We start from the raw sequence: 13,730 nt of genomic DNA, 5'->3' as shown, positions 1-13,730 counted from the left end.
CCTTTGTATTCAACGAGATCGATGCAGTACCTCAGGCTTATATCTGTTACAACAGAGGCATATTTCAATGCATAGCGTGTGAGCCCTAAAGAACAACAACCGATCACCCCAGCTTGCTGCACGAACGACAGAAATCTATTGGGCAGTATTGATTCGATTATTTATTTATTTATTTATTTATTTATTTATTTATTTATTTATTTATTTATTTATTTATTTATTTACTTATTTATTTATTTATTTATTTATTTATTTGGTTTGAATACATAGAAAACACGAAGACACAGAGGAAATAGGGAGGGAACAGGCTGACAACTGCCAGCTAAAGGGGCACAACGCCTGCCTGCGATTATACTTCGATGTAGAGGAGCGTCCATACATACGTAATGAATAAATTAAAATCGCTTCACGTCACATTTGCAGGCGTAGAACTGCGACAGTGCTGGCCGTGTTAAGCAATCATGCATTATTGCGTCTGGTACAGAGGAGGAACCTACGCCATTGGCTGGCAGGCTTGCTCCTCCCCTCTTCTTCTTTTTTTTTTTTTTTTGCTCGGTGTACATTTAAAAAGAAGAGTTCTACTGCATCGTCGTCTTCGTTCCACCGTATCTGCAGCCCATAATGGTTGCGCGTAAGAATCTCTCGCTATCAACTACTGCCATATTCGCCATCCAACTTGTCGTCAACTTCGCTAGGGCATTATTTTACCCGGAACTGAAACCTTACGTTCAGAAATATCAAGATGTCCATAGGGTGAGTGTTTGCATTTATGGTCCTCACTTAGAAATTTTATAAATGGTTTTAGGCAGATCCTTGAATACAACAACTTGTATATACTGCTGTTTCAGTCAGACGGCTGAGAAGGTGCTTTTTATTTCTTGCACCAGCCGGATATCCTGAACCTCGTTAACCTAGCGAACATGCCGGCAAGACAAGTGGCCGCAGAGTGCCCCAAATATTTTATTAGGTGCAGCTTCTATGAGTTATACAGATTTCGGTGGCTACGGCGGCATAGTTCGCGAAAAAGTTACGCCATCTCACTCTAAAGGGAACCATGAGGGGATGTGAAGGAGCATTGCGGGTGCACACCAAGTTTCTATTTACGTTCACTCGGCGTTTGCGTTAGTGTGTGCGGTTTGTATTTAGTGTTTCTGTTATCATTACGTAGCGAGCCCTGCGCTGCTGCTACTCCATGACGATCTCGATCTCGGCAGAGGTTGGAGTGCTGCTGCAACTGGCGCTGACGTTGACGTTACAACTCATCTGAACGGGCGCGAAGCGAGAATGACGGAAGCCGACCGAGCGCACCCGCTTATATACACATGAAATGGGAGAGGGAGGGGAGAGAGTGGGTTACAGGCTGTATTTGACTGCGGCGCGGCTGCATCACGTGGGAGGAGAGGCTGCGCCGCAGCTGCAGCGTGGGGGAGGAGAGGAGAGAACGCGACCGAACACCTGCGTAAAGGAGTAGAGTGGGAGAGACAGTAGGTGCATGCGCAGTGGAGCGCGGACGCCGCCGGATCAAGCTCGCTCATAGATGCATCTAAACCTTGGCGCCGGTCACAGGTACGCCGGTCACATGCGTATACGTGTGCGCTGTTTTCAGATAACTGGGGCTCCCTCGATCGCCGGTTGTTGGCGATCAGCCGTTTCTGGTATGGCAGTCCGACCTTTCATCAAGGTCGCTTGTCCTTTTACGTTGCTACATTTCATTGCTGCCTTTCATTCTTCTTTATGGGTATAAGCTCGTAGCTTATAAGCTTATATAAGCTTATAAGCGACAGAGTGCGGCTGATTAATTTAAATTTTATGTGATCTCTTGCTTTCATACAAAGTGTGGACCTATGCCTGAAGACTACTACCTCGTGTACAGAAACTACCCCTACGATTCAAACTACGGCGGAACTTCCAAATGTGTCAAGTTTCATAAAATTCAACGCTACATAGACATTCATGCGCTCACCAAGGTCTCCTGGGCCACATCCGGATCTGGACGCCAATACATGTGAGATCGTTCAAGACATTCATTAAAACGAAAAAAAAAATCTTTTTCGGTGTTCACACACACACACACACACACATGCAACATATTCATATGGTTGCAACTCGATCTAACGGAACCCTATTTTAGGAAGTTTCCTATCTAACGAAGAAATTTCTGTTCCCCAGCAAATACCTATAAGGCACAGTGTTGTCACGAACAGCCCTGACATCAACGCGACAAGGCTTTCGAGCACTCACGAGCCACCGACACACATCTCGCATATTGCCGCCGCCTGTGACGAGTGTCAGCTGCAAGAGCAACAACTTGCTTTGCGGTGAAGTGGCAAAAAAAGAAATGCAGGGCGCGTTCGGAGGGCCAAATTCAAAAATCATTTTCTTCCTTAAAACAAAAAAGTCAGTTTCGCCGCAAGGGCGAAGCAACGAATGCGATAGCAAGAAAAGCCGCCCGTGATGGACCAAAGCCACCTAGATGGACGCGCTGCGACTACCGTGCGTCCATCACTACCCGGCGGCTACTATTAGACAGTTTTAATTTCACGTACGTAGGGACTTCTCATACGCAAACGTGAAAAGTACACGTACGTTACGTGCACGACATCTGAAACGCTTTTAGCTACACGCACGCGACGCGCGGTGAGAGCTACCACGTAGCTCGATCTGCTGAGAATCATGAAAACTGCGGTAGTTTGTTCGAGCGCCCGCGCGAGCAGACAGCGGAAGGGCAAGGTTCTCGCTAAAGAAGCGAGAGAGCTGGCCGACGCCTTTAAGTGCGCCCGCGCGCTCCTAGCGCCATCTCGCTAATAATGAAGAAACGCTTATAAGCGCCTCCGTCTCGGAGGACTGCAAACGGTAAAGGGTGTGTATATAACGCTCGCCGTTAGCTGCCAGAGGGATGTGCGCTTTGTGGAGTAGTGCTTAGCGCACCGCGCTGCGAATTCAGAGGTCGCTGGCTCGATTCCGCGCTTCGGAAGCATTTTTCTGATTTATTTTTCTTTGGGATATTGGTGTATATATACATACTGTAATGCAGAGAAACGAGAGACATAGATACAACGCCTGTTCAATAGGCCGGCTGTTCTATTCTGCCTCGTCTTTCTCTTCCTCGTGCTGGTCAAGCACGAGGGCCCAAGCTAGGCCGCTGCTCATCGTCATGACACTCGGCCATGACTGCCAAAGAGCAAAGCCACAGATGATGTCTCTGGTGGCAGATGCTGGCTGTGTCACTGTGTTCGTTCACTACAATCCTGGAACTTGGCTTGGAGTTTGCCGATGACGCTTCTGGTAGGCGGCATTGACTGCACCTCGATGGTCTGTCCCGACCACGCTGCGATTTCGTTTGGGGATCTGACAGGCGGGTTATCTGGAGGACGAGACTGGCTACATCGTTGTGGTCGGTCTCGGCCACTCAGGCAAGTATACCACCGCGGCAAGCATCCATCCCACCACCAGCGGACGGCGTCCAGGCCTCCTCGGCGGCTCAAGCCTCCGTCATCGACACCGCAGTACCAGTTCACGACAAGCCATCGCACGGGTACCGGTTACCTCGGAACGCGGTTGACGCTTCCAACGGCAAGGACCCCGGAGATGCCGTCCACGCTTCCCGCAGCGACAACGGCTTACTCAGTACTCCATCGGCACCCGAGCCGCTTAGGGGTGCTGTCCAAGCTCCCTCGGACAAGGGTTCCTCCTCTGTGAGTACGCCGATCGTGTCATACTCCTCGGACGTCACCACAGGCACCACGCGCGGATCGCCCGAGAGCGCCGCCGAGCTTTCCGCCACCATCGCGCGACTCCGAGTCACGGTGAACGCCTTGGCAGCGTCAATCTCCGTGCTGTGTCCTGCCGCCTTGCCAGCACTGCACTCGCTCAGTGCCGCGTTGGCCGCCGCCGCCTCGCAAGACCATGAAGAGAGCTCACCCGAGAGCCGCAGAGAGCTGCGGTATGCCCTCACGCAGCCCTCATACCAACTCGACTGGTTGGCGTCGTCATGCCCTGGAGTTTCGCCTACCGTAGCACCATCACCGGCTGCCTGCGAACTACCGGAATTCCGCGGCTTCCAGGACGACGTTTTCCTGTGGATTGACACCATCAACTCGCTCGGCATCCGCCACGCCTAAACGGACCATCAAAAATGTATGATTGCCATCGACAGCCTTCGCGATGCCGCTAAGGCATGGCATGCCTACGAGGGCGTCAGGCAGCCATCCTGGTCGGCATGGTGTGCAAAAATCACAAATCTTTTTCGTCCTCTTTCACATGCGTGTGTACCCTATCTCCCCAGACCCACTCTCGACCGTGCATGGGGGCTGTGAGGCACACCACCTCGACGGCGCGGCTCGGACGTGCACAAACCTGCCCGCCACCCGAGATCAAGCTCGCGAGGCACAGCGCTTCTATGGTACAGCTGTGCCCTTCACCAACGTGCCCTTTCTCGGGCATCGAGCTCATGTGGGGCACCAGCTCGATGGGGCATCGGTGCCCTCGAGCCCCACGGCAGAAACCCTCTCGGGCTGTCCTGAAACTGACGGCGGACGCCGGTCCTACACTCCGTTGCAGGTCTCCGCCTCTGCGCCGGTACACGACATCTCAACATCACTGAGAGAGGGCGAGATCACTCCTCGTCCAACACAGTTGGAGGAGCCGGCCCCAGATTCGCCTTCGCTGGGACACATACAGACACCAGCTCCTGTCGTGCTTGACACGCCTACAGTACAGGCGCCGGAGAGGCCAAGGTATTCATCCCTGTTCTAGATGACGAATTTCATGAGGGACACAACCTCGGCGCTGAAGACACTCGCAGCAGCCTCTCGAGCGAGATCAACGCAGAAAGCCGCGGGGCAGACACCGGCCGCGAGCAGAGTTTTCCGCCGAGTATCTCGAATTCCGCGACGTTGCCAGAGACCACGACCACCTTCGCGCAGGTGCCAGCACCTCTCATGTCTTGCCTACCTTTCGCGAAGGTACCGGAAGAGCCCATGACACACACCAGTGACGCCACTGTGCTCTCAGACCCGCCGGAGCCGCTTCTACTGCTTGGAGAGCATTCCTTGACCGAATGCGCACCCAGTCACCACATGTTCACTGACAAGGTTCTCCGGGACAAGCGCAAGAATGTTGCCCTGTCGATAACCCCAGAGCCCATTGAAATAATATCTTCTATCCCGAATAAGCCTGCTGTAGAACCCCCAGCCAAGGCACCCGGCGTGTCTTCTCAGATGCTGTTCCGGCAAGCTTCTTTGGCCGTGCCGCGTCTGCCGCTTTCTCCACGACCCAGCCGAAGCCCGCCGCCAGATTTATCTATGGCAGCTGTACACGAAAAGTCCCTGAGTGGCCTAGACCGACCACAACGATGTAGCCAGTCTCGTCCTCCAGATACCCGCCTGTCAGATCCCCAAACGAAATCGCAGCGTGGTCGGGACAGACCACCGAGGTGCAGTCAATGCCGCCCGCCTGAACTACGTTTGGCACCTCATCAAACCAAGTCACTGCGTGGCCGAGATCGGCCACCTCGATGCAGCCAGTGCCGCCCACCAGAGACACTGTCGGCAGCTGCGGCCGCTCGCAGTCGTGGCCGAGTGTAATGACGAAGAGCGACACCGGGGCTCTGGCGGGAGAGCAGGATGTGCGAAGACGAGAAAGACGAGGAGGAGAATAGAACAGCCGGCCTATTGAACAGGCGTTGTGTCTATGTCTCTCGTTTCTCTGCATTACAATACTTATACATATACGCAGCATGACGGCGGCGACGGCGACGGCAAAAATCAGCCGAGACTGTCCATATAATTGCTATCGCAATAAAATTATTTTTATAAGACTTCCTTATTTACTTAGCAATGAAGTCGTCTATCAAACGCCGCATGACGAGGATTTTTACTTGGACTGCATCAGTATGAAAAATACGGCGAAACACGGCACAAATCGTATATTTTCTCTAATTTGGCCATTTTTTCGGGAAGATTTTAAGTTTATTTCACCCCTAAACATCTTTGTACTATAATAAGCTTTCTTGAAAAGCGCACTAATATTAAGGTTGGTTAGGGAGAGTTCGACTTAGTTCAAGAAAATATCACGAACTTTGAAGACTTTTGCAGTTTTTCAAAGTACGTAGCTGGTAGTGAAACGCAAAAATTTCGGAATTAATAAACAGGACAACTCTCCAGAACATTTGCAGTAGCGCAAGCGCGGTTTCAAAGCTCAACATACAAAAATAGATTCTGAAAGGGAAAATGGACAACCACCCGTTTGTAGCACGAAGCCACAAGGAAATCCATACGGATTTCTCAGAAAATAAAGCCTCTTAGTTGCCGAAAAATTCGTCCTGGTCCGGGGATCGAACCCGGGACCAACGCCTATCCGGGGCGGTCGCTCTACCAATTGAGCTAACCAGGAAGCTAGCAATTGGCAGCGCGAGGGCGAATCCATCGCCAACTCGAAGCAACTGGACACATATTGCAAATCAGTTCTGCGGAAACCCGCAAGTGGCGGAAGGGTTAAGAAAGGGAAAATGGACAACCACCCGTTTGTAGCACGAAGCCACAAGGAAACCATACGGATTTCTCAGAAATAAAGCCTCTTAGTTGCCGAAAAATTCGTCCTGGTCCGGGGATCGAACCCGGGACCAACGCCTATCCGGGGCGGTCGCTCTACCAATTGAGCTAACCAGGAAGCTAGCAATTGGCAGCGCGAGGGCGAATCCATCGACAACTCGAAGCAACTGGACACATATTGCAAATCAGTTCTGCGGAAACCCGCAAGGTGGCGGAAGGGTTAAGAAAGGAAATGGACAACCACCCGTTTGTAGCACGAAGCCACAAGGAAATCCATACGGATTTCTCAGAAATAAAGCCTCTTAGTTGCCGAAAAATTCGTCCTGGTCCGGGGATCGAACCCGGGACCAACGCCTATCCGGGGCGGTCGCTCTACCAATTGAGCTAACCAGGAAGCTAGCAATTGGCAGCGCGAGGGCGAATCCATCGACAACTCGAAGCAACTGGACACATATTGCAAATCAGTTCTGCGGAACCCGCAAGGTGGCGGAAGGGTTAAGAAGGGAAAATGGACAACCACCCGTTTGTAGCACGAAGCCACAAGGAAATCCATACGGATTTCTCAGAAAATAAAGCCTCTTAGTTGCCGAAAATTCGTCCTGGTCCGGGGATCGAACCCGGGACCAACGCCTATCCGGGGCGGTCGCTCTACCAATTGAGCTAACCAGGAAGCTAGCAATTGGCAGCGCGAGGGCGAATCCATCGACAACTCGAAGCAACTGGACACATATTGCAAATCAGTTCTGCGGAAACCCGCAAGGTGGCGGAAGGGTTAAGAAAGGGAAAATGGACAACCACCCGTTTGTAGCACGAAGCCACAAGGAAATCCATACGGATTTCTCAGAAAATAAAGCCTCTTAGTTGCCGAAAAATTCGTCCTGGTCCGGGATCGAACCCGGGACCAACGCCTATCCGGGGCGGTCGCTCTACCAATTGAGCTAACCAGGAAGCTAGCAATTGGCAGCGCGAGGGCGAATCCATCGACAACCGCAGAACTGATTTGCAATATGTGTCCAGTTGCTTCGAGTTGTCGATGGATTCGCCCTCGCGCTGCCAATTGCTAGCTTCCTGGTTAGCTCAATTGGTAGAGCGACCGCCCCGGATAGGCGTTGGTCCCGGGTTCGATCCCCGGACCAGGACGAATTTTTCGGCAACTAAGAGGCTTTATTTTCTGAGAAATCCGTATGGATTTCCTTGTGGCTTCGTGCTACAAACGGGTGGTTGTCCATTTTCCCTTTCTTAACCCTTCCGCCACCTTGCGGGTTTCCGCAGAACTGTTTGCAATATGTGTCCAGTTGCTTCGAGTTGTCGATGGATTCGCCCTCGCGCTGCCAATTGCTAGCTTCCTGGTTAGCTCAATTGGTAGAGCGACCGCCCCGGATAGGCGTTGGTCCCGGGTTCGATCCCCGGACCAGGACGAATTTTTCGGCAACTAAGAGGCTTTATTTTCTGAGAAATCCGTATGGATTTCCTTGTGGCTTCGTGCTACAAACGGGTGGTTGTCCATTTCCCTTTCTTAACCCTTCCGCCACCTTGCGGGTTTCCGCAGAACTGATTTGCAATATGTGTCCAGTTGCTTCGAGTTGTCGATGGATTCGCCCTCGCGCTGCCAATTGCTAGCTTCCTGGTTAGCTCAATTGGTAGAGCGACCGCCCGGATAGGCGTTGGTCCCGGTTTCGATCCCCGGACCAGGACGAATTTTTCGGCAACTAAGAGGCTTTATTTTCTGAGAAATCCGTATGGATTTCCTTGTGGCTTCGTGCTACAAACGGGTGGTTGTCCATATCCTGTAATAAGACACAATATGTCGCCTGACTTCGGTCGCACTTCACCGATGCTCTGTCGAGACATTGCACGGTGGCTGCGCCGATTACGTAGCAGAGCATCGATGATTCTCTCTTTTTTTTTTTTTTTTTGCAGCAGAGCTGTCATGGTCGAGGTTTGCCGTGTGTCCCACATAAAAAAATATAATCACCGTGATCCGGCGCGCGCTCAATCACTGCACATGCATTCTGTACGGATGTTTAACAAGAGTATCTGAAATGTGCCCAGCAGCTCTGCTGCGACCCAGCCTTGTACGACTTGGTACAAGCTGCGCTAACCTTGTTTTTCTTTTTACCTACGAAAATGTGAATTGCATAGGTTTACACGAGTAAAGCCTACCAACCGCAACACGTTTCTTGTGCAAATTTAGTGTGAGTTTATGATATCATTCATGCCTATCGCATAAAACATGCGCCGAAGCTAAACAATTATGCTAGAAGCTTCGCTCTACTCGACAATATAATTTCGGTCATGCACCACGGCATGATATACTGGCGTACGAGAAGGTGATGATTTATGTGACTTTCTTTCATTGATGTGATTTTCACGAATTCTATTATTTGTGAAAAGGAGTAGCCGGCACCATATAAAAGCGCTTGCATCTCAACAGCATATAATTAAAGATAGAGACGGCACGAAACAAGTTTTACTTTTGAACAAATGTTTTATCAAGTTTGTGGGTGATATTTCCAACTTCGCAGGCACGGCCACGACACGCTCACGTCAACACCGGGATACACTGCCAGAAATCTGCACACCTATACTTCTCATCATGGTGAGCGAAGTCTCCAAAGTAAACTTTCTATGCTACCGCACTAATTGTCGTAAGCCGTGGTTATGATCCTTTGAGCAGTCGCGACATACCTTCAAATTTCCTGACCAGTCTTCTCGTTCTTACAGAGAAGTTTTATATGGTTCGATTTTTAGCGTGATTTTTTTTACAATCATGGTAGCGCTCGTAGCTCTAAACAGGCTGCACCACCTCTTCTGACTTTATCCTTTCTGGGCAAGTGCCAAAGTGACAATCATGTCCCAAAACACTCACGGAGTCTTTCGTGCATTCGCCTAAGGCGATTAGAATGGCTCTGATCCCCATCGATTCTGAAACGCAAGTGATGTTGCACTCCATCCGGCATCGACATACGTTTGACCAAGCGGCGATGTCGTGATTACGTCATCATTTTTCCTGACGTCACGAATTTTGGCGACCTGCGACATCATTCTGACGTCACATGTTCAGATTTCGTAAGACTCATCTCAGAGTCCCGTATCACATCATCTGATGTTTGGTACCATTCGTTGCCTTTTTTTTATTTTTTGAATTCCCGTTCGCTAAGGCATGTACAAGGCTTTCGTCTTAATGTCATCTGAAAAGCATAAATGGGTTCGTCAACACTGCGCTAGCTTCGAGCTAGCGGGTGGAGACTTCGCATTCTGGGCTTGAAAGCTTCTCTGTGGACCTCTGGCAGCACTAAATCCACAAAGCACGAAATACGTTTCGCGGGATTGCTTTCTTTTAAATGTATTTATTTCCTTGACGATACGCGATTGCCATGGTGCAAGAGACTAAAGGCGACGTTAAGAGTCACGTCGCTAGGCCTCTAGCAGATGAGACATATATCCTTTTCTGGTGCCATTCCAGAGCCTGCGACGTGGAACCATCACACTATCTATATAGACTGCACTACTTGTTACATCGGACGTCATCATTACGCTCGTAACGGTAAGTTCACGTCTTTACTTCCTGACAAACCGCTCGTCGCTGGATTAACTGCGTGCACTGACTTTCGAAGGTTCAGAAATTTCCAACGTCTCATTACTCCCATAATGACATCGCTGGCGTTGATTTGAATATAGTACAAACATATCAATATAACTTAATATATGTAGAATTGTCGTGCTAATGTGCCAACCACTAAAGCTTTAGCTGCTCCCCGGAAGAACGAACACTAAGTTTCTTTCTCAAAAGAACGAACACTAAGTGCTTCTGTTCAAAGCCAGGACATTCAGCTAACCAAGGCACGCGATACATGCGAAGCGTAACTGTACACGAGTAGCCTGCTTCTGGTTTCATTCAGCTGATCAATCAAATCGTTCACATATTTCCTTAAACGCACCCGAGTAACACGTGTAAATGAAGACTGCTAGATATCCTAGGGGTAATTTCCTTATGCGAAATCTGTAAACTTCACGTCTCCTTCTATGCGCATTCAACATGTACTGCAGAGAAGCAAGGCTAAGTAATATCCCGCATACTAAAAGCCAGCCGGTGAAGCTTACGTCATGCGCAACAGCGCACGCGTACAGTTCACTAGCTGTTAGAATAATAAATTTTGTGTCCTTAACAAAACTACTACCGCTCAGATGTTTTGATGACATGTACCTTGAATTGTTACGAAGAAAGATTTTTCGGTGTTCCTTTATTTACTCCGCCTATTTCATCTATGCACAGCACGATCGTTTTACAGCGAAAGCTTTTCTGAGATCAGAACAGTTGTCCGCCACCACCGCCGCTGGTGTCCGTAACCGTTATCGCGCGAAACGAAAGAAAATATTCAGGATCGGATGGGAATTGAAACTCGGCCCTCTGTGTGGCAGTCAAATATTAACCACAGATCCGCGCCGGTGCTTTGAACTCCATCGCAAAAACACCATATACAGGCTTCATGTCGGGCAAGGAATCACGTTAAGTGATGTAATATAGCGTGGTAGAAGACTAAAATACCAACCAGGCGTCACACAATGCGAATTGCGCAAGGAGTGGGTCGTTTAAAGGTTTCCACCCATTGCAAAGGGCTCAGCCATAATTCTTCATTGTCATCAGCCTTAGCATCAACGAAGTGCACATAATGCCTTACGGATGTGTAGCGGGTACCGCGCTTTTCCGCAGAATAACCAGTGAAGGCATAGTGGGTGCTTCCCTACTTGACAAAAGTTATGGTGATTTATGGCGTAGTGGTTATCCTGGAAGTGGGCTTGTAATAGTTGCCCCAAGAGAGCTTACAAAGTGCTCTAGAAAGGCCGCTCTTCCAGCTTTTAGGTGGCGTGTTCCTTTAATAGAAAATGCATACATACGTAATTTTAAGGACCCTAGTTTCTTAAGCTGCGCTGAAAATGCATAAGAATGGAAGCTTGAGCGAGTTGGTATGCGTTCATCTTTGTTGAAACAGCGCTCACTAGACGACGACGAAGTAAAAGAAGGCACAGGACAGGCGCTGCCTGTCCCGTGCCTTCTTTTACTTCGTCGTCGTCTAGTGAGCGCTGTTTCAACAAAGCTGAAAATGCGACTGCGCTGAAATTTGCCTTCCTCCGTGCCCTTCGCACGAGCTCATTGTTGTGTTTCGGTTTCGGTTCTGTATTGCACTGTACGAATGCCATGGGTTGGTGTTGAAAAACTTTAGTTTTGAGAAGGCCAAGAAGGTGAAAAAAAATATTTAAAAAATGAAAAAGCAGCGTTGTGGGCGGCCTTCAGGCTGCCGGTTGTGGGCGCCGCTCTGGCGTTCCTGTTTTACCCAGGCGACGTGTAAATAAAAGAGTGTGTGGAGAGTACTCGTTGAGTGCGGACGTTTCTCTGCTTCAGCGCTTCGCGCCAAACCGCGTTTTCGGGCTGGCTGGCGTCCCCGCCGGTCGCGTTGGTCACCGCCGGTCTTCGCCTGCTGCTGCGCCGGGACTACCAGCACGCAACACAGCACTCATGTTTCCCGACGTATTGCCAGATGGCGTCCATATCTCACACAGCGCCTCTTCTATCGTCTTTACACGACATTTGCAGCGAAGCACGCAGATACGCGGCCAATTTTTTTAACTCGGGTACGGAATGAACGGGAATTTCGAACGAGTGTGTTGTACATCAATAGGCAGTTCAATTTAGTGCTGAATTCGTTTCCACTTTCCTGCATGCATGTTAGTAAGCAATGGTTCGTTAATTTCCTCATGCTCCTATGTTAAATGCACACTCACTGTACTCATAGTCCCTTTAGCTGATAAGTAAAGGGTAAAGAACGCTTAGCACCAAAACTTCAGGTGTAACATTGTACTAAATGGCATTGTAAGAAATTACTGTAGTATAGTATACTGAACCAGGCATTAACTTTACCGCTCATTCTGTCTTGACAGGATACGGCTGCACTTTGTGGCGTGCGGCTTCAATAGCTTCTCAGAACCGCACCGACTACTGCGATTTCATCTTCGACGCTGTCTGCGGTTCGTCTTCGAAGTACTACATCTATGGCCCGGCATGCGAGAGAGCGCCGGATACGGCTGTCACCAACAAGGCGCCATGGGAAGAGTGACTCGGGACAACGGATCAACTGCTGTCGCCATACTTGAAATTCGTAATAATCCGACTATGCTCCGAAATAAAGTCGCCATGTTATCTCGCACTTTTTCCTGCATACAACTGGCGTACAGTAAACACAAAGTATGATTCGTTTGCCTCATTTGAGCATCTTCAACGTAAGAACGAGTTCGTAGCAACACTCTTCCATCAATATAGGCGTCTTGACGAGGTATTCGAAAAATATATGCGTCGCGCCCCGACAGGGCCGAGAAAATCAGGATGGGGAGCAGTGGGAAACCATTTTCCTCAGCATCGGCACTGTGCGTTATCTCTTGACGTCAAACAGGCCAAAGATGCCGCCAGAGCCCAAGGGTTTCTAGCCGTCATCTAGGCGGGGTCCCCCCCCCCCCAAATCTGCCGGTTATCGAATTAAAAGTTATTTCTATCTCTGTCTTGAGAAACGTAGGGCCATGAACCAAGAATCTTTTGCTCTTAAAATGGTATGTGGTCTAGGTCGTAGGTCCTGAAACAGTATGGCCTTCATGAATTTTGACAGCTTTACCAGAATGGTAGGTAACCCATTCTACCTATCCTTTTTCCATACCAATGCACTTTTGCAGCAAAATAGTTAAAGCGCTCACTTAAGGACACAGAGGACGGAAAAGAAGGCGAAACAGCGGTGGTTCCGCGTCTTTGTGTGTGGCCTTCGTTATTTACGTTTTTTAAACATCGTATCTCAATTCTGCAATGTCACTGACCTCGATTCGGTTTCGTGACCTGGACGAGTTTTTCGGCAACGAAGAAGCTTTCTTTCTGAGAAATCCGTATGGATTTTTTTGTGGCTTCGTGCTACAATCAGGCGGTTGTCAATATTTCCCTCTCTTGGAGAAAGGCAGACAAGAGGCTCTCAGCTTGGAAAACTTGCGACTTGATTCTCAAGTGAATTCGCAAGTAGCATGGACAGCCTTGCAGGCCCACTCTGCTTGAAAGCCTGCCCATCTTATTGCCTTTTTTTTGTCGCATTGCAGAATTTACCGTTTCGTCAGGCCAAGGGCTTTTCATTGTCTCCGCGCAGT

General features: G+C 49.4%; 1 protein-coding gene across 2 annotated transcripts; it reads left to right on the top strand.

The window, feature by feature from the left end:
- Positions 1-583: 583 nt before the first annotated feature.
- LOC119401362 (uncharacterized) lies at positions 584-12,790 on the top strand. Of its 2 annotated transcripts, XM_037668089.2 has the most exons (5): positions 584-753; positions 1,836-2,005; positions 9,077-9,150; positions 10,018-10,098; positions 12,492-12,790. In XM_037668089.2, the coding sequence occupies exons 1-5, from the start codon at positions 622-624 to the stop codon at positions 12,665-12,667; spliced, it is 633 nt and encodes a 210-aa protein (XP_037524017.1). In that variant the 5' UTR covers positions 584-621; the 3' UTR covers positions 12,668-12,790. The 2 variants fall into 2 exon arrangements, with proteins under 2 accessions (XP_037524017.1, XP_037524018.1); XM_037668090.2 differs by lacking the exon at positions 1,836-2,005.
- The last annotated feature ends 940 nt before the right edge of the window (positions 12,791-13,730 follow it).

Source organism: Rhipicephalus sanguineus, chromosome 8 (genome assembly GCF_013339695.2).
Source record: "Rhipicephalus sanguineus isolate Rsan-2018 chromosome 8, BIME_Rsan_1.4, whole genome shotgun sequence".
Classification (NCBI taxonomy): domain Eukaryota; kingdom Metazoa; phylum Arthropoda; class Arachnida; order Ixodida; family Ixodidae; genus Rhipicephalus; species Rhipicephalus sanguineus.
Note: the sequence above shows the minus strand (reverse complement) of the source record. Positions and strands in the feature narration are given on the sequence as shown.